At 37.8% G+C, this 21,513-nt stretch overlaps 1 protein-coding gene across 1 annotated transcript; it reads left to right on the forward strand.

The window, feature by feature from the left end:
• Positions 1-64: 64 nt before the first annotated feature.
• Positions 65-10,002, forward strand: LOC139121060 (tRNA modification GTPase GTPBP3, mitochondrial-like). The gene is made up of 8 exons (XM_070685677.1): positions 65-549; positions 1,712-1,847; positions 2,524-2,677; positions 4,766-4,838; positions 5,424-5,567; positions 6,462-6,627; positions 8,710-9,057; positions 9,753-10,002. The coding sequence occupies exons 1-8, from the start codon at positions 207-209 to the stop codon at positions 9,976-9,978; spliced, it is 1,590 nt and encodes a 529-aa protein (XP_070541778.1). The 5' UTR covers positions 65-206; the 3' UTR covers positions 9,979-10,002.
• The last annotated feature ends 11,511 nt before the right edge of the window (positions 10,003-21,513 follow it).

Here is a 21,513-nt window from a genome sequence, read left to right on the forward strand (position 1 = left end):
AATTGTGGGAAAATAGGAAACACCAACTTACCAAAATGGCTGCGCCCATTGTGAACACGCCACAACCAACAACGCCAAACGGACCGATGAATCGTTTATTTCAGGCTGCTTTACTAATACGAAATTAGAGGTTTTGATCAAGCGACATTGAATACACTGACGAAAAAAATCATACAGGAGATATTTTGCAGCTTTCTTCCTCTGCGATGCTTATTGGACTGTTTACGACTTGCAGACGAACGTTGGCCAAAATGACAGGATTCAACCATCATATGAAGCGAGAACACATTCGGCTCTGCAAACAGCACGTCTATCTGGCGGCAAGGACATTCCAAAATGCTTCCTTCGAGACGATTTATTCGCTTTCATCGGGACATGGAAAGTGTGGCGTGGCCGTTGTCAGAGTGTCAGGGCACCGTATCAAAGACACAATTCGAAGACTAACAAACCTAGAAGAAATCCCATCACCTCGTAAAGCGTCTTATCAGAGATTTTATGATCCGGTATCGCGTGAACAAATAGACAAAGGACTGCTCTTATGGTTTCCAGGTGATATCATCATCATCATCATCATCATCATCATTAATACTAAAGTAGCAGTAGTTTTCAATGGAACAATTCACACTTTCACCCTGGTTATATTTACATGTAATAGAACTAAAATATATAGCTATCGGTATACGAAAATATGAAAAGAAACCCGACATACTAGTGTAAATGTTGTAAAGCTGAAGTTGTACTCCATAGTAGTTGGAAGTTCAGAGGCGAATCAATCTCATCCATATAATGAGATTGTGCCGCCTGCCAGAGATTAGAGCCTGAAGCAACAACAAATGAGAACAGCAAAGACTATGGAAGCAAACGTGGAGATGTCACTTGCACATCTCTACATTTGATTTAATTAGATCGACAGAGTAATATTGGATCAAATCTTTGCATAAACCCATTGGAAATTCAAAATGTGTTGTGCTATCATCCCATCTGGTGTGCAAATGAACAGTACTACAACCTCATTAGGATGATGTGGAGACCTTACCATTGAACAACGTTATCACTGATAATGTCGCCCACTGGTAATGTCTCCAGATCATCCTAATTAACACAAGTATAATGCAGCAGTTTTGCATATGAAATTTACAAGACTTCTCTAAATATTCATGGGTACACTTGAAACACCTGTTGGTTTGGCATATTATAAAGCTTAACCCTTTCACCCCCAGTTCCCTGTATACAGGTCCAACTTTACCATAGAAAACAACGGATTTGGGACAAACCATGGTGGTGAAAGGGTTAAGGCACAGTTCCTCCATCATCTTGTGATGGAAGGACTGTGTTTCAGGTTTGTTAGCCACTTGAACCACCTCTTAAAAATGAAGCACACATTTAACCCTTTCACCACCATGGTTTGTCCCAAATCCATTGTTTTCTATGGTAAAGTTGGACCTGTATACAGGGAACTGGGGGTGAAAGGGTTAAAGAAAAGGGGAATTCTTTGAGGGTCAGTGTTTTCAGAAGAAAATCCCAATCTTAAATCTTAGTCAAAACAGTCTGTGATGGGCTTGTCCTTTGATTTGTTATAAAGTAACCAAGAAATTTAAAACCTTATAAATGTGATGGTTATTTGTTAAATATGTCAAGTAGCAATTTGAGAATTACTGCAGTAATTTTGCATTTTGGAATTTAACTCCCACCAAATATATACTTTATTTAGGGCCAAACAGTTTTACTGGTGAAGATGTGTGCGAATTTCAAGTGCATGGAGGGCCAGCCATCATCAATGCTCTGTACACTGCCCTTGATAGATTGCCAGGTTTGAGGCCTGCAGAGGCTGGTGAGTTTACCAAGAGGTAACTACCCAAAATTGATCATAGTTTTAATTGAAAAAAAACTGGAACAAAATTATCATTGCTTAATTATTGGAATTTCCATAAACTGGTCAATAATGGAACAAGGAGATTGGATCACAGTAAAACCTGGGTAAATGTACTATTAAATACTGTCATACAATATGCCAGTTGTTTGTGAAGTTATGTAAACTTTTCATGTCAATTCCCTGTAAACAGAGTTCTCACTGATAACATTGGCTTTAGGCCAAACCATGATGGTAAAAAGATTTAGGGCCAATAACAGTACATAACTTATGGTTTGTTGTTCAATTTTTCACTGATTGTCTAAACTACACTCTCTGTGCACTCTGTGTACTCTGTATTACATGTTGAAATATACTTAGCATTTGTCTTGTCAACACAACCTGCATATGTGTGGCATACATTGTTATTGATGACAGATGAAGTGACATCCATACCTCAGTTTGATCTATTATTAGCAGAGATTGCTATCTACCCAGGTTGTATTGATAGTGGAGTACGGGTTAGGGTGTTGACTACGAAACTGAGGTTGACACACAGAATTAAAGTTGTGTAAAAATTGTCAAGAGTTACAGTTTACTGGCCTTAGCTGAACGCTGATGAGAAACTGTTTTTATGAAGTGATGGACCATGGTTGTTGCTTTATGATTCAAAGGGCATTTCAGAATGGTAAACTGGATTTGACTGAAGTAGAAGGGTTGTCAGATTTGATCCATGCAGAAACTGAGGCTCAGAGGAAACAAGCACTCCGTCAAATGCAGGGTGAATTAGGAACTCTCTACAATGATTGGAGGCAAAGGCTGATAAAGGCAGGTATACTCACACAGATACAATTCTGTTTTTTATGCACAGCTGATAACATTCATCACTTCTGGATATTTTGCGGGCAGGATTTTTTTTTCCCGCAGGGCTTTCTGTTAAAATATAAAATTTCAATCAGCTCCATTCCCATGTACAATTCCATTGAGAGCAGAAGTACCTATCATCATGATCATAAAAATTGTCTATGGGCATGCAGGGCTCGAAATTAACTTTTTCCCCTGGTAGTCCGCTTGGGCTACCACTTTCTGAAGTTGGTAGCCCAGAGACAATGGCTGGTAGCCCATGCATATTTTAGTTAAGAGATTTTTTCATTACAAGAGAAGAAAAAGCTATTTTTTCAAGATTCTGCCAATTAAGTGAATTTGTTAGTCATTTGATGTGAATACTTGCACACCTTTATTACCCAAAGGAAACTGGTATAATTGAGGACAGTGACACTAAAAAGTTTGGTGACCTATCGTTGAATTGACAACCCGTTTCATTCTCAGAGTTGCATGCCAATTTTGATAGTCGTCATGGCAATGACCACCACCTTCAGCACCTTCTAAGCAGGGTTTAAAACAGACCATGGGCTTTCTGTAGTAGAGAGGAGTTTGCGATTGATACATTTCGATCAAAATGCAATGAGAATACGTTTTCATTGGGCATCGCTATCTGTGCCTGTCATCCAAATAAATCAGTTGAGATCTTGAGTTCCGTCGCAAGGTCGTCTTTGTAATTAGCAAAACAAAGTCATAGTCTTGCCTTACTGTGTCTAGCTGAGTTTGACTGCATTTACCTTGTCCAAAAGTGACAGCCCGGACAAGGCACGCCAAGTACTGACGGAATTTCATGTCCCAGGCTTTGGTTGTCCATGTGGGCTACCATTTCATGGACTTTGGTAGCCCCAGGGAAAAGTTGGTAGTCTGTGGACGCGGGACTACCGCTAATTTCGAGCCCTGGCATGTATGAAGAACACTGGATTAATTATTGCTAGTCTGATTGTGCCAATCATATACAGTCAAACATACACATGTGTATAGGGGTCACTCAAGGTACCGAGGAAAAGTGACCACTAAATAGAAGTGGCTTTTCTATAGAGAGGGTGGGTGTGTCATTACTTTCGGTGTAGGTGGTGTGCTGAGTGGTGAATTTAGAAGGAGACAACAGCAATAATATAATTCCATAATATAAATTTGTTGAAAATCATAATACACTCATTTAGTTTCTGAAAGCTTGTAATGCAGATATAAATCAGACAAAACAGACTCATTTCTTGCTTTCAAATCTAAGCATTTTTTGACAGAGATCATTCAAAGTCAGACATGCTGACCATTATACACAGGTTTTGTACCAAATTGAAGCAATTGCATGTGGCCACTGACCACATAATATAGAGGTGGCTCTTCTGATGAGAGCCTTTCACATGCAAAATGCCATGGGACCGCTGCAAAGTGACCACTATAGAGAGGTGACCTCACTGTAAAGGTGACTACTAAGATAGGTTTGACTGTTGTTATAGCCCAAACAAGGGACTTTGTGCCAAAGGATAGGTGACCATTACCTGACGTGAAGTCGGGAGGGCAAATGGTCTCCTGCCTCAAGGGTACTACATAGTCGCTTGTTTGGGCTGTAATGTTGTTATTACATGCCTGTCTTACACAGTTTCCACTCCAAATGTTTGGGTTTATTTTGAAATGACAATCATATGCTTTATTTCCATTTAAATCTGAATGGAATGATTTTCATCATCGAATGGTGCAGTGATATATTTAAATCACTGTTATGTGGTTTATCAATTGTTTTATGCATTATTTTCAAAAAACCAGATTTCCTATGCAAAACATCCAAGTCAAACATTTTTAAATTCCAAAGTTATCAAGTTGAAAATAGTTCCGGTTCACTTTCAGTCCAATGATGACTAGGAGGTCCGCCAGGTCATTCACAAGTTACCATTGAATCCTATGGAGCATGCAATGTTCTATATACGAGGCATGTAATAATGATGAATATATTTAAACATACCCCCTACCATAGTGTTGAGATGAACCATAGCTTTCAAGTATTTTTCAGTATGCCTATTTGTGTTTTGACAGTGTGCAGCCAGTGTTGAGGCGTATATTGATTTCAGTGAAGATGATAACATTGAAGATGGTGTTCTGGAAGACGGTATGTATTAAGTGATGCCGAAGCCACTTATAAAAATATTGTGATCAGTGAGCCTTGTAAATATCAGAGGTGAATTTGTTGACAAGAGGAAACGCAGAGAACTGAATTGGGTGAAAAAAGTAACACAATTTGAGAAAAAACTCATGTCAAACTAAAATTTTCCTGTACGACAACAATAAGAATTGATGGATATAATAGTTGTTTTGGTAAAAGAAAGTGTTCCAGTGTGTTAAAGTTGAACATGAAATGTGGCAATTATAGTGATAATCCAAACTGAAATGGGATTTGGTTGTGAAAGATTTTTTAAAAATAATATGAAGAAGGACCTGATATTGTAAAAGCAGGGTACTGCATTATTCTCTCCACCTCAATTTCTTGTAAACAGGTCACAATGATCACTGATAACAATAACCTTAAGACAAACCATGGCGGTAAAAGGGTTAAAAATTTACGTTCTGGATGCTGTATGTCTCAATTAGAGTCCAATTTCATCATAGAAAATCATAGGGGGTTTATCTAAATTTTGCTGTGAAATTCTTAGTCACCTGTATCAGAAAGTCTCTTTCATGTAAAAAATTTCCTCAGCTAGCAAGATGGTAAAGAGCCTTATGATTGAAATCGAAGAACATTTATCAGATAACAGGAGAGGGGAAAGACTGCGTAGTGGTGTCCATGTAACCATAGCTGGTCCACCTAATGCTGGTAAAAGTAGCCTGCTAAATGCAATATGTAAGTATTAGAATTTTTGGTGAGTTCATGTGACAGTATACATTGAGATACTACAATACATTATTCTTATAGTCAGTGTTATAAAACAGTGATGCAATGGCAAGGCTAATGTACTTGTAAGTCTCGGTCTGTTTCTAATTAAAGTTTTCATAGGAAGCACAGTCACTTCTGTGGAGTGACCATAAAGAAAGTAACAAACAGCCAAACTCGATTACAGTACACAGCAAAGTCTACACAGATCAAACCTCACCTTCTCTCTCTGCTGTGCTCTGCCTTGCCAATTTGGTCACTCCAGTCATAATTAACTTACCTTATGAATGCCACTGTAAAAGGACTTTTACAATTTACAATTTCAATTCAGAATTAGTTCATGGTGTGTAACCTTTAGAACCTTACATGTATAACATCTCTCATAACTGCTTTAAAAATATGTGATCCAGTGAAAATAATAAATTTAGTTCCTCCAGGCCCATATATCACACTCTACGATAGAACAATAGTCATGATATTTATTGCTTGCATATTATAAATAAAACATTACATTGCATTTTGCAGCAATAAGTGTGCTGTATTAAGCTTTGATCTATTCAAAATGCAAGGAATTATGTAATAATAGACCTAGGCATTCTCAAACATTGTTTGAGAATGTTTGATAACTATTATTGGATATTGGCAAAGTTAATCTGTTCACCCCTAATTCACTTTAGACAGGTCCACAATTACCATTGATAACAATAGCTTTAGACCAAACCATGATGGTGAAAGGGTTAATTTCTAACATTTGCATTGAAAGCTTTGTTTTTATTTATAGTGGACGTTCACAAAATTTTGAATTTTATTGACGTAAATTATAATGATGGACAGAAAATTCAAAATTTGTCATTTATTTTACAGGTCAGAGGCCTGCAGCCATAGTTTCACCCATTGCTGGTACAACCAGAGATGTTGTCGAAACTGCAGTCAATATCAGTGGATACCCGGTGTTGCTAAGCGACACAGCTGGATTACGAGAGACTAAGGATGTGATAGAGCAGGAAGGTGTACAAAGAGCACTTCAAAGGTGAGTATTTATAGAGTGCTGTAGTAGTAAGAATAAAAATTGCAATGTTGCTAGTTTGAAATTATATCACATTTCTGAATTTGTTTATATGAATTCAGATATTACCCTCACAGCCTCAGGAGTGGTGAAATTGACTTAATTACCAGACAATTTTGTGGCAAACACTATAAACTTCTCATGTTGAGGGATCTGACCGCAAGCTACAACAATTAGACACTAGTGCGAAAAGAAAAGAGAAAACTGGAGATAACTTTTGTCTGCCGATACCTATGTTGCATATAAGTGAGACACTTTACTCAGAAACAGACCTACAACTGCTGTCAGCACTTTAAGACATGGATTTTATTTTCTCTACTCTACTACAATGTGTAAAGCAAGTATATGTTGCCTGAAGGCTTTCTCTTTAACCTGTGCACCCCAATTCCCAGTAGACAGGTCCACAATCACTATTGATAACAGTGGATTTGGACCTCATGATGGAAAAAGGGTTAAGTTAAAATTCTGAGTTGAATTTCATTGTGGGTGTATAACAGGCAATGAAATGGGTCTTATGCTAGTGTTTAGTGATATCTTGGAAAGGTATCACTTGCGACAAGGTGTGTCAGTAAGTATGTGCAAGATATTCAAACACTGTGCCACACCATAGCATGGCACACTATGGTGTGGTGCCACACTAAACAGTGTACCACACATCACAGTGTTTCACATGCTGTGCTATAGAATGCTACACAAATGACAACACAGCTAGAACAGAAATCTAGCAGTAGCTTTTCATCTGTTCAAGTATACTAGTCAGCCTTCAATGGCTAAAATACTGCAAGAGTGTAATATTTATCTTTCATTTAGTTTGATTTGTAAGGTCTCATTTCATCCCAGCAAAATAAATTTAGAAAGTCATTCATCATTTCAGAAATGAAAGCATATAACATAACAAATACACAACTATAAGACCTGAGCTTTTGCAGTTGTCAGTACTTATGTGTAATTAAGGTGACTGAAAATCACAGATCCAAAAGAGTAAAGAGAAAGATTGAAAAAGTGGCTGTTTCCAGCATCTTTCAGGCTCATTGCGCAAAATGGAATATATTTTGTTACGTGAAGAGAAAACGAACAAAAGGGTGAACTCAGCAGTTAACATTTAAACAAAATTTATTACAAAAATAAAACTAATTGCTAAGTCAGGGATAGAGTACAAGCTTTAAAAGTGTACAGACTACTTATCTCAGCTGGGACGGCAAAGCCCCAGTCTCAGAGTTGTAACAGTCAGTTGGATGAATGAACAGTCCTTTGGCTTGCAGGCTTGAAGCTGCACAAAGTCCACAGTATAAATCCAGCGTTGGCAGTGAAGGTCTTGAAAAGTCTTGAGAATGACTACTGCTGGAGTTTAGTAACACACAAGAGACACGATCCCAAAAGTCTGACTGCGAGCCTGCTGTCCCAGTATTTATACTTGTGTGCTTACATAAGCATATAAGAACAATCTAGAACTTTTATTGACATGCTAATTACTGTTCTAAAATTATCTCTCTTACACAACTAATTAAATTTCCAGAACATTCCAAACATGACTAATTGAATTCAAGGTTGTGAGGTCATTAAGGGCAGTGACCTTGAGAATGTTCTAGACTAATTGAATTCAGGTCATGATGAGTGTGGGGGAAATGACCTACATAACAATTGAAACTGATTCCTCCCTGATATGAAAGCTACACAATATTTCTTATAACTTTAAAAGCACTTGGTAACATTTTTCCGAGACACATTTCAGATTTACCCCTTTCACCACAATGGTTTGGTCCAAACCCATTCTTATCAATAGTGAGTGTGGATCTGTTTACAAGGAATAGGGGTGAACAGGTTAAATCACCAAACCAGCTTTCCCTGAACACAGTTCAAATTTTGAAGATGAACTTCAATACCTCCTCTTACACTCCAACATTCCTAGAACTATTCACTCATTTTGGAGTTTGCAGAAACACAAAAATCACTTTTTCATAAGGGGAAACTTTTGTACATCTGCCTTCTGAGTTTTTCCCGCAGTTACAGTAAACTCCATCATTTCCAATAAACTTGTCACTTCAGAGCACAACAGGCGGACATCACAATACTTGTACTCGATGTGATGGATGTAAATACAGGAACAGTCATGGAACACATCATGGAAACCCTTGGTCGTCTCCGACAGGGCCAACGGGAAATGATCTCAGAAACACAAAACTCAAGTATGAATAATGTGTTGAGTACAGAATCAGACTGGACAAAAGACACCATAGTTGTACTGAATAAAATTGACAGTCTAGCAGATAAGGAACAAGAAGGCATTTTATGGGATGAAACAGCAAAAATGAGGAATCTTTGTTTGATATCGTGTCTTAATGGTGACAACTTTGACATATTCTTGGAACTTCTGCAAGACAGAGTTAAAGCGATGTAAGTATTGTTCAATCAACACCACTGAGAAGGTCACCTGTAGTCACACATAATGTTAAAGTATCATGATAATACGCTTTGTAACCTTGTTATCAGTTACATTATTTAAGTAATTAAGAGCCAGTATTTAAATACCTGTTTTAAAGCCTACAGAAAACTGCAGGAAAGTCGCAGAAATATAACTTTGCAGAATGTGACGCACTTTCTAATATGTGAAGAATGTGTCAGGTTCTGCCGGCAGCAAGCTTTAAAGAAATAGTTTGTGTGTAGGGGATGACGTACAGTTATGTCTTCTGCATGTAAATGTAGCTCATGAGTGGTTCCTTGTCAATGGGGAAGTATATCAATGTAGAGTAGTGTTTATTGGTTCTGGGAATCCATATCAAGATAGTGAAAACCACATCAGTATTGCCGAGTTCAACAAGACACAATTGTGTCAAGTTCATGTGTCACCAGTATATCAATGTGGTAGCAACCAACACAACCCACACAATGCACTCTGAAAGCAATTCCAAGAAATATCAATCATGATAGACTGAAAGATCCAGCCATGTGTGGACACAGGGCTGAATCAGTCAGTCTACACAAAGTCCCTCTACAGAGGGACCAGAGGGACTGTGGTCTGCAGCTGTCCTGAATCATAAACCTTTTAAGCTATCTGTATCTGACTATGATTTGTGTAACTTGCCCCACAGGTGTGGAAATCCTTCCATTGGTAATCCAAGTCTGACACAAACAAGGCACAGAAACCATCTGAACAAATGTCTGGAAGCACTAGAGTCATTCCATGAACACCAGGATCTGGTAATTGTGGCAGAACACTTGCGGATTGCAATGTTACAGATTGGGAAGATAACTGGGAAAGTTGGTGCGGAGGAAATCCTGGATGTTCTGTTCCAGGACTTTTGTATTGGAAAATAAAGTATGTAACGTCGGTGCACAAAAGTCTAAATGTCTTGTCAGTTTTTTCCACATCAACACAATTGATTTTATTCTGATAAAATCCCATGTGTAATGGAAATAATCATATAATTAAATATAGCTGCAAGCAGCGATGACCGGGTTTCGACACAAAAGGCAGCATAGAGCAAAAGTAAAATTAGATTGTGCGCATAATTAATGAAGTACAGGATGCAGTGTTATAAGGTCTCCAATCATACCACATATGAAGTCTGTAGCACTTGTGGTTACCAAGTTGTGGACATATAGGTATATTTAAGGTCAAAGGTCATCGAGGTCACACGACATTGTGTCAAAAAAATTGTATTGCTAAGTTATCCCTATATACCAAAAATCAGACCTCTAGCTCTATTGGCTGGCTCAGAATTAGATATGTGCATAATTAATGAGGTACAGGATGTGGTGTCATAAGGTCTCTCATCATACCAAATATGAAGGGTGTAGCACTTGGGGTTACTTAGTTATGGCCATATATGTATATTTGAGGTCAAAGGTCATCGGGGTCACATGACATTTTGTCAAAAAAATTGTATTGCTAAGTTATCCCTATATACCAAAAATCAGACCTCTAGCTCTATTGGCTGGCTCAGAATTAGATATGCGCATAATTAATGAGGTACAGGATGTGATGTCATAAGGTCTCTCATCATACCAAATATGAAGGGTGTAGCACTTGTGCTTACTGAGTTATGGACATATACTCATATTTAAGGTCAAAGGTCATCGAGGTCACATGACATTTTGTCAAAAAAATTGTATTGCTAAGTTATCCCTATATACCAAAATCAGACCTCTTGCTCTATTGGCTGGCTCAGAATTAGATATGCACATAATAAATAAGTTGCAGGAAGAGGCCGAGGTCAAATGTCAATCGGAATCCCCAAAATTGTGGATTCCAATTTGGTCCCCTGCTTGCCATGGTCCAATAGATGCTGGCTGTTTTGGACTTTAACATAGGCCAGAATAAGCCATTGCCATAGCTTAGCTGCATAGGTATAGGGGAGGTCAAAGGTCATTGAAAATTTAAAAATCTTCTTCTCAAAATTGGCTAGTCCTGTGACCTTGATATTTGCATAAAGGAGAAGGGCTATAAGGTCTAAAAAGTGACTTGAGCAGAATTTTGATTTATCACTTTTTATGCAAATGAGCTCAATTTTAAAGTTTATTTTCAAAATGGCCGAAATGTCACGTGACCCATTGTTATGGTAATGAGATCAAAAAATTACTTGCGAGGTGTTTTATCTATATGCCAAATTTGGAGACTCTAGGTGCAACAGTGTTTGAATGGCAAGCGCATTTAGGAGGCGGAAGAAAAATAATAATAATAATAAATATAGCTGCAAGCAGCGATGACCGGGTTTCGACACAAGTGGCAGCATAAGAGCAAAAAAAAAATAGATTGTGCGCATAATTAATGAGGTACAGGATGCAGTGTCATAAGGTCTCCCATCATACCAGATATGAAGTCTGTAGCACTTGTGGTTACCAAGTTGTGGACATGTAGGTATATTTAAGGTCAAAGGTCATCGAGGTCACATGACTTTGTGTCAAAAAAAATGTATTGCTAAGTTATCCCTATATACCAAAAATCAGACCGTGAGCTCTATTGGCTGGCTCATAATTAGATATGCGCATAATTAATGAAGTACAGGATGTGGTGTCATAAGGTCTCCCATCATACCAAGTATGAAAGGTGTAGCCCTTCTGGTTACTTAGTTAAGGCCATATACGTATATTTAAGGTCAAAGGTCATCGAGGTCACATGACATTTTGTCAAAAAAATTGTACAGCTAAGTTATCCCTATATACCAAAAATTAGACGTCTAGCTCTATTGGCTGGCTTAGAATTAGATATGCGAATAATTAATGAGGTACAGGATGTGATGTCATAAGGTGTCCCATCATACGAAATATGAGGGGTGTAGCACTTGTGGTTACTGAGTTATGGACATATACGTATATTCAAGGTCAAAGGTCACCGAGGTCACGTCACATTTTGTCAAAAAAATTGTATTGCTAAGTTATCCCTATATACCAAAAATCAGGCCTCTAGCTCTATTGGCCGGCTCAGAATTAGATATGCACATAATTAATGAGGTACAGGATGTGATGTCATAAGGTCTCCCATCATGCCAAATATGAAGGGTGTAGCACTTGTGGTTACTTAGTTATGGCCATATATGTATATTTGAGGTCAAAGGTCATCGAGGTCACATGACATTTTGTCAAAAAATTTGTATTGCTAAGTTATCTCTATATACCAAAAATCAGACCTCTAGCTCTATTGGCTGGCTCAGAATTAGATATGCGCATAATTAATGAGGTACAGGATGTGGTGTCATAAGGTCTCCCATCATACCAAATATGAAGCGTGTAGCACTTGTGGTTACAGAGTTATGGACATATATGTATATTCAAGGTCATAGGTCATCGAGGTCACATGACATTTTGTCAAAAAAGTTGTATTGCTAAGTTATCGCTATATACCAAAAATCAGACCTCTAGCTCTATTAGCTGGCTCAGAATTACATATGCACATAATAAATAAGTTGCATTAAGAGGCCAAGGTCAAAGGTCAAGTGGAATCCCCAAAATTGTGGAGTCCAATTTGGTCCCTTACTGGCCATGGTCCAATAGGCGCTGGCTGTCTTGGACTTTAACATAGGCCAGAATAAGCCATTGCCGTAGCTTAGCTGCAGAGGTATAGGGGAGGTCAAAGGTCATTGAAAACTTTAAAAATCTTCTTCTCAAAATTGGCTAGTCCTGTGACCTTGATTTTTGGCATGAAGGAGCATGGCTATATGGTCTAAAAAGTGACTTGAGCAGAATTTTGATTTATCACTTTTTATGCAAATGAGCTCAATTTTAAAGTTTATTTTCAAAATGGCCGAAAGGTCACGTGACCCATTGTTATGGTAATAAGATCAAAAAATTACTTGCGAGGTGTTTTATCTATATGCCAAATTTGGAGACTCTAGGTGCAACAGTGTTTGAATGGCAAGCGCATTTAGGAGGCGGAAGAAAAATAATAATAATAATAATAATAAATATAGCTGCAAGCAGCGATGACCGGGTTTCGACACAAGTGGCAGCATTAGAGCAAAAGAAAAATAAGATTGTGCGCATAATTAATGAAGTACAGGATGTGGTGTCATAAGGTCTCCCATCATACCAAATATGAAGGGTGTAGCACTTGTGGTTACTGAGTTGTGGACATATACTCATATTTAAGGCCAAAGGTCATCGAGGTCACATGACATTTCGTCAAAAAAATTGTATTGCTAAGTTATCCCTATATACCAAAAATCAGACCTCTAGCTCTATTGGCTGGTTCAGAATTAGATATGCGCATAATTAATGAGGTACAGGATGTGGAGTCATAAGGTCTCCCATCATACCAAATATGAAGGGTGTAGCACTTGGGGTTACTTAGTTATGGCCATTCATGTATATTTGATGTCAAAGGTCATCGGGTCACATGATGTTTTGTCCAAAAAATTGTATTGCTAAGTTATCCCTATATACCAAAAATCAGACCTCTAGCTCTATTGGCTGGCTCAGAATAAGATATGCGCATAATTAATGAGGTGCAAGATTTGATGTCAGAAGGTCTCCAATCATACCAAATATGAGGGGTGTAGTACTTGTGGTTACTTTGTTATGGCCATATATGTATATTTGAGGTAAAAGGTCATTGAAGTCACATGACATTTTGTCAAAAAAACTGTATTGCTAAGTTATCCCTATATACCAAAAATCAGACCTCTAGCTCTATTGATTGGCTCAGAATTAGATATGCGCATAATTAATTAGGTACAGGATGTGGTGTCATAAGGTCTCCCGTCATACCAAATATGAAAGGTGTAGCCCTTCTGATTACTTAGTTATGGCCATATATGTATATTTGAGGTCAAAGGTCATCGAGGTCACATGACATTTTGTCAAAAAAATTGTGTTGCTAAGTTATCCCTATATACCAAAAATCAGACCTCTAGCTCTATTGGCTGGCTCAGAATTAGATATGCGCATAATTAATGAGGTACAGGATGTGGTGTCATAAGGTCTCCCATCATACCAAATATGAAGGGTGTAGCACTTGTGGTTACTTAGTTATGGCCATATATGTATATTTGAGGTCAAAGGTTATCAGGTCACATGACATTTTGTCAAAAAAATTGTGTTGCTAAGTTATCCCTATATACCAAAAATCAGACCTCTAGCTCCATTAGAGGGCTCAGAATTAGATATGTGCATAATAAATGAGTTGCAAGAAGATGCCAAGGTCATAGGTCAAGTGGAATCCCCAAAATTGTGGAGTCCAATTTGATCCCCTACTGGCCATGGTCCAATAGACGCTAGCTGTCTTGGACTTTAACATAGGCCAGAAAAAGCGATTGCCATAGCTTAGCTGCAGAGGTATAGGGGAGGTCAAAGGTCATTGAAAACTTTAAAAATCTTCTCTCAAAATTGGCTAGTTCTGTGACTTGATATTTGGCATGAAGGAGCAGGGCTATATGGTCTAAAAAGTGACTGAAGCAGAATTTTGATTTATCACTTTTTATGCAAATGAGCTCAATTTTAAAGTTTATTTTCAAAATGGCCGAAATGTCACGTGACCCATTGTTATGGTAATGAGATCAAAAAATTACTTGCGAGGTGTTTTATCTATATGCTAAATTTGGAGACTCTAGGTGCAACAGTGTTCGAATGGCAAGCGCATTTAGGAGGCGGAAGAAAAATAATAATAATAATAATAATAATAATAATAATAATAAAAAACAGAACGATTACTATAGGGTTTCGCACCCATGGTGTCGAAACCCTAATAATAATAATAAAAAACAGAACGATTACTATAGGGTTTCGCACCCATGGTGTCGAAACCCTAAATATAGCTGCAAAGCAGCAATCACCGGGTTTCGAGACATCTCGGTCAACAGGAACAATAGAGGTATACATATGCAAAAAGATTGGAGGCTATGGTAGTATTTGTGAAATCGAGGTCAAAAGTAGTCGAGGTGATGTGACATTATGTTAAAAGAATTCAATATCATAGTTATCCCTTTATACCAAAAATCAGACCTCTAGCTCTATCACCTTAGCCTAGAATTAGATATGTGCATAATTAATGAGGTCTTGTCATGTGACATATTGACAATTGATTTCTATCCCCTAATACTCCCTGTGTACAAAAATTCGGATCTCTAGCGCTATTGGTTAGCGGAGAATTAGATATGCGCATAATTAATGAGGTATGGTCACTTGACATATTTGCAATAGATTTCTATCCCATAGTAGTCCCTGTGTACCAAAATTCGGATCTCTAGCCCTATTGGTTAGCCTAGAATTAGATATGCACATAATTAATGAGGTATGGTCACGTGATATATTTGCAATAGATTTCTATCCCATAGTAGTCCATGTGTACCAAAATTCGGATCTCTAGCCCTATTGGTTAGCCTAGAATTAGATATGCGTATAATTAATGAGGTCAAGGTCACGTGACTGACCCAAATTATTTCGGTGAACATTAACAGCCATGATCGTCTATGTCGAAAAAGAACCAGACTCCTAGCTTGATTGGCTAGCCTGTAATGGGCATTTGTAAATCTATAGGGGAGGTCAAAGGTCACTGAAAAATGTGAAAAATAATACTTTAAAAATCTTCTTCTCAAATCGGCAAGACCTGTGACCTTGATTTTTGGCATAAAGGAGCATGGCTATATGGTCTACAAAATGACCTCGCGGAATTTGATAGATGAATTTTTATGCAAATGAGAGGCATTTAAAAGTTAAAATTTAAGATTGACGGCAGGTCATGTGACCTGTTGCCATGGTAACAAAATAAAAAAATATGGTCTTGAGTTTTACCTATGTGCCAAATTGGAAGTCATTTGGTATAACGGTGTTCGAATGGCAAGCATGTAAAGGTGGCGGAACAATAATAATAATAATAAATATAGCTGCAAGCAGCGATGACCGGGTTTCGACACAAGTGGCAGCATTAGAGCAAAAAAAAAACTTACAGTATGCGCATAATTAATGTGTACAGTATGTGGTGTCATAAGGTTTCCCATCATACCAAATATGAAGGATGTAGCACTTGTGGTTACTTAGGTATTGACATATACTCATATTTAAGGTCAAAGGTCAATGGAGATGACATGACATTTTGTCACAAAATTTTATCGGTAAGCTATCCCTATAGACCAAAGATCAGACCTCTAGCTCTATTGGCTGGCTCAGAATTAGATATGCGCATAATTAATGAGGTACAGGATGTGGTGTCATAAGGTCTCCCAACATACCAAATATGAAGCGTGTAGCACTTGTAGTTACTGAGTTATGGAAATATACGTATATTCAGGTCAAAGGTCATCGAGGTCACATGACATTCTGTCAAAAAAATTGTATTGCTAAGTTATCCCTATATACCAAAAATCAGACCTCTAGCTCTATTGGCTAGCTCAGAATTAGATATGCGTATAATTAATGAGGTACAGGTTGCAGTGTCATAAGGTCTCCCATCATACCAAATATGAAGGTTGTAGCACTTGTGGTTACTTAATTATGACATATACTCATATTTAAGGTCAAAGGTCATCGAGGTCACATGATATTTTGTGAAAAAAATCTTATTGCTAAGTTATCCCTATATACCAAAAATCACCCTCTAGCTCTATTTGCTGGCTCAGAATTAGATATGCGCATAATTAATGAGGTACAATATGTGGCGTCATAAGGTCTCCCATCATACCACATATGAAGGGTGTAGCACTTGTGGGTACTTAGTTATGGCCATATATGTATATTTGAGGTCAAAGGTCATGAAGGTCACATGACATTTTGTCAAAAAAATTGTATTGCTAAGTTATCCCTATATACCAAAAATCAGACCTCTAGCTCTATTAGCTGGCTCAGAATTAGATATGCGCATAATAAATGAGTTGCAGTAAGATGCCAAGGTCAAAGGTCAAGTGGAATCCCCAAAATTGTGGAGTGCAATTTGGTCCCCTACTGGCCATTGTCCAATAGACGCTTGCTGTCTTGGACTTAAACATAGGCCAGAATAAGCCATTGCCATAGCTTAGCTGCATAGGTATAGGGGAGGTCAAAGGTCATTGAAAAATCAGAAAAATAATACTTTAAAAATCTTCTTCTCAAAATTGGCAACCTGTGACCTTGATATTTGGCATAAAGGAGCAAGGCTATATGGTCTAAAAGTGACTAGAGCGGAATTTGATTTATCACTTTTTATGCAAATGAGCTCAATTTTAAAGTTTATTTTTAAAATGGCCGAAAGGTCACGTGACCCCAGATTATGGTCATGTGATCAAAAATTTACTTTCGCAGACTTCTACCTATATGCCAAATTTGAAGACTCTAGGTCCAGCGGTTTTTGCTCTAGAGTTCCAAACGTGCGACAGAAGAAGAAGAATAATAATAAAAAACAGAACGATTACAATAGGGTTTCGCACCCATGGTGTCGAAACAATAAATATAGCTGCAAGCAGCGATGACCGGGTTTCGACACAATTCGCAGCATTAGAGCAAAAGACAAATTAGATTGTGCGCATAATTAATGAAGTACAGGATGCAGTGTCATAATGTCTTCTATCATACCACATATGAAGTCTGTAGCACTTCTGGTTACTTAGTTATGGCCATATATGTAATGTTGAGGTCAAAGGTCATCGGGGTCACATGACATTTTGTCAAAAAGATTGTATTGCTAAGTTATCCCTATATACCAAAAATCAGACCTCTAGCTCTATTGGCTGGCTCAGAATTAGATATGCGCATAATTAATGAGGTACAAGATGTGATGTCATAAGGTCTCCCATTATACCAAATATGAAGTGTGTAGCACTTGTGGTTTCTTGAAATCAGACCACTAGCTCTATTGGCTAGCTGAGAATTAGATATGCGCATAATTAATGAGGCACAGGATGTGTGACCTAAGGTCTCCCATCATACCAAATATGAAGTGTGTAGCACTTGTGGTTACTTAGTTATGGCCATATATATAATGTTGAGGTCAAAGGTCATCGGGGTCACATGACATTTTGTCAAAAAGATTGTATTGCTAAGTTATCCCTATATACCAAAAATCAGACCTCTAGCTCTATTGGCTGGCTCAGAATTAGATATGCGCATAATTAATGAGGTACAAGATGTGATGTCATAAGGTCTCCCATTATACCAAATATGAAGTGTGTAGCACTTGTGGTTACTTAGTTATGGCCACATATGTATATTTGAGTTCAAAGGTCATCAAGGTCACATGACAAGTTGTCAAAAAAATTGTATTGCTAAGTTATCCCTATATACAAAAAATTAGACCTCTAGCTCTACTGGCTGGGTCAGAATTAGATATGCACATAATAAATGAGGTACAGGATGTGGTGTCATAAGGTCTCCCATCATACCAAATATAAAGGGTGTAGCACTCGTGGTTACTGAGTTATGGACATATACTCATATTTGAGGTCAAAGGTCATCGGGGTCACATGACATATTGTCAAAAAAATTGTATTGCTAAGTTATCCCTATATACCAAAAATCAGACCTCTAGCTCTATTGGCTGGCTCAGAATTAGATATGCGCATAATTAATGAGGTACAGGATGTGATGCCATAAGGTCTCCCATCATACCAAATATGAAGGGTGTAGGACTTGGGGTTACTTAGTTTTGTCCATATATGTATATTTGAGGTCAAAGGTCATCGGGGTCACATGACATTTTGTCAAAAAAATTGTATTGCTAAGTAATCCCTATATACCAAAAATCAGACCTCTAGCTCTTTTGGCTGGCTCAGAATTAGATATGCGCATAATTAATGAGGTACAGGATGTGATGTCATAAGGTCTCTCATCATACCAAATATAAAGGGTGTAGCACTTGTGGTTACTTACTTATGGCCATATATGTATATTTGGGGTCAAAGGTCAGAGAGGTCACATGACATTTTGTCAAAAAATTGTATTGCTAAGTTATCCCTATGTACCAAAAATCAGACCTCTAGCTCTATTAGCTGGCTCAGAATTAGATATGCACATAATAAATAAGTTGCATTAAGAGGCCAAGGTCAAGTGGAATCCCCAAAATTGTGGAGTCCAATTTGGTCCCTTAATGGCCATGGTCCAATAGACGCTGGCTGTCTTGGACTTTAACATAGGCCAGAATAAGCCATTGCCATAGCTTAGCTGCATAGGTATAGGGGAGGTCAAAGGTCATTGAAAACTTTAAAAATCTTCTTCTCAAAATTGGCTAGTCCTGTGACCTTGATATTTGGCATGAAGGAGCAGGGCTATATGTTCTAAAAACTGACTTGAGCAGAATTTTGATTTATCACTTTTAATGCAAATGAGCTCAATTTTAAAGTTTATTTTCAAAATGGCCGAAAGGTCACGTGACCCATTGTTATGGTAATGAGATCAAAAAATTACTTGCGAGGTGTTTTATCTATATGCCAAATTTGGAGACTCTAGGTGCAACAGTGTTCGAATGGCAAGCGCATTTAGGAGGCGGAAGAAAAATAATAATAATAATAATAAAAAACAGAACGATTACAAGAGGGTTTCGCACCCATGGTGTCGAAACCCTAATAATAAGAAAAAACATAACGATTACAAGAGGGTTCGAGACGAAAGTCTCGAAACCCTAATAATAATAATAATAAAAAACGGAACGATTACTATAGGGTTTCGCACCCATGGTGTCGAAACCCTAATAAATATAAAATGATAATTTGATATGGCATTTTGATGTTCAGATAGCTGTGTGTTTGGAGAATATGAAAGACAGGTTTGGGTGACTGTATTCAAGTAATCTTTATTACATGCCTCCTATATCGAATGTTGCGCGCTCCATAGGATTCAATGGTAACTCGTCGATGATGTCGCGGGCCACATAGTCATCACTGGACTGAAAGTGAACCAGAACTATTTTCAACTTGACAACGTTTGGATGAAAAATGTTGAAATTTCATGTTTTGCATAGGAAATCCGAGTTGAGGAAAATTTTGCGGAAAAAAATGATAAACTGCATAACAGTAGTTTAAATATAAAGGGGAAGTTCACCAAGGATGATTTTTACATATGTGGTAGCTCTGTTGTCATTTACCCCAGAAAAGCTATTTTCACTATTTATAACACGCCCGATTTTTTACGAAAATGATGAAAATAGTACAGGAAGTTGCCCATGTAATTTGAATCATGGGAAAAAAGCCCCAAGCTTGGAGCTTGCATCATGTGATATGGAAGGGACCATCTTTGGATGGGTATGGCCCCCACATTGTCCACTCACAGTAACACAGTAGTAAACAGCAACACAAAATCTGACAGTGGACAGTTTATTATAAGTGATTCATCGTTTATGCAAGGATACTCAGAATAAACAAAAGTTATGTAAATACGCACTGCCTGGTTTAAGCATGGGTGAGTGGACAATGCCATACCCATGGGAAAATGGTGCCTTCCATATCACATTATGCAAGCTCCAAGCTTGGCGCTTTTTCCCATGATTCAAATTACATGGGCAACTTCCTGTACTATTTCTATCAGTTTTTGTAAAAATTATGTCAGTTTTAAATGGTGAAAATAGCTTTTCCGGGGTAAGTGACTACAAAACTAGCACATATGTAAAAATCATCCTTGGTGAACTTCCCCATTCGATGATAAAAATCATTCTATTTGTAACGGATTTTCATCTAAGATGGAAATAAAGCATTTGATTATCATTTGCCAATAAATCTAAATATTTTGAGTGAAAACTGTGTAAGAGAGACATGTAATAAAAACATAGCCCAAACAAGGGACTATCTACTCTTGGGGCAGGAGACCATTTGCCCTCCTTACGCCGGGCAAATAGTCACCTACCCTCGGGCACATAGTCCCATGTTTGGGCTATAATATATTGTGTTGACTTTTTGTTTGTCAGGAAAATGTACTAGACGACCATTTGATGTTCCACAAATGTTTTACTTGTGTTCAGAAGGTGTGAACAGATCTATATTTGCATGTTTGATTTTCTCACGTCGTGGATTGAAGCTATATAAAACCAGTCAATTTGTCTGTGACAATTTGGAATTTTAACGTTTAAAGCCGCACTTTTCAATCCCAGGTCCTCGCATTAGTGGAGTTCTCCTCCCAGTCAAACACTTGGCAAGTATGATGTTTGATTTCTATTACATTAATTACTCAAACTGATTTCAATCTTTTGTCACCTTTTGCTAATCCTGCAATTAGAGCTTATATAACCGTTTGATTGACGGTCGGTTCAAATTGCCAACGGTCATTTATTCCCCAGCACACGAATTTCCTTAAAAAACGTCTTCCAGCCACGTTAGAATTTGAATATAACCACAGGGTTCGATCAGCAGCAGCTTCGTGCTGACCGCTTGGCAGTCTGTCAGCGTTTTTGCTGTCCGAAAAAACCAAAAAGTGGCATTTTCTGGAGCGTGTGCCCTCATGTTGCCTGTTTGGTGTCCACTT

Source organism: Ptychodera flava, chromosome 21 (assembly GCF_041260155.1).
Source record: "Ptychodera flava strain L36383 chromosome 21, AS_Pfla_20210202, whole genome shotgun sequence".
Taxonomy (NCBI): Eukaryota; Metazoa; Hemichordata; class Enteropneusta; family Ptychoderidae; genus Ptychodera; species Ptychodera flava.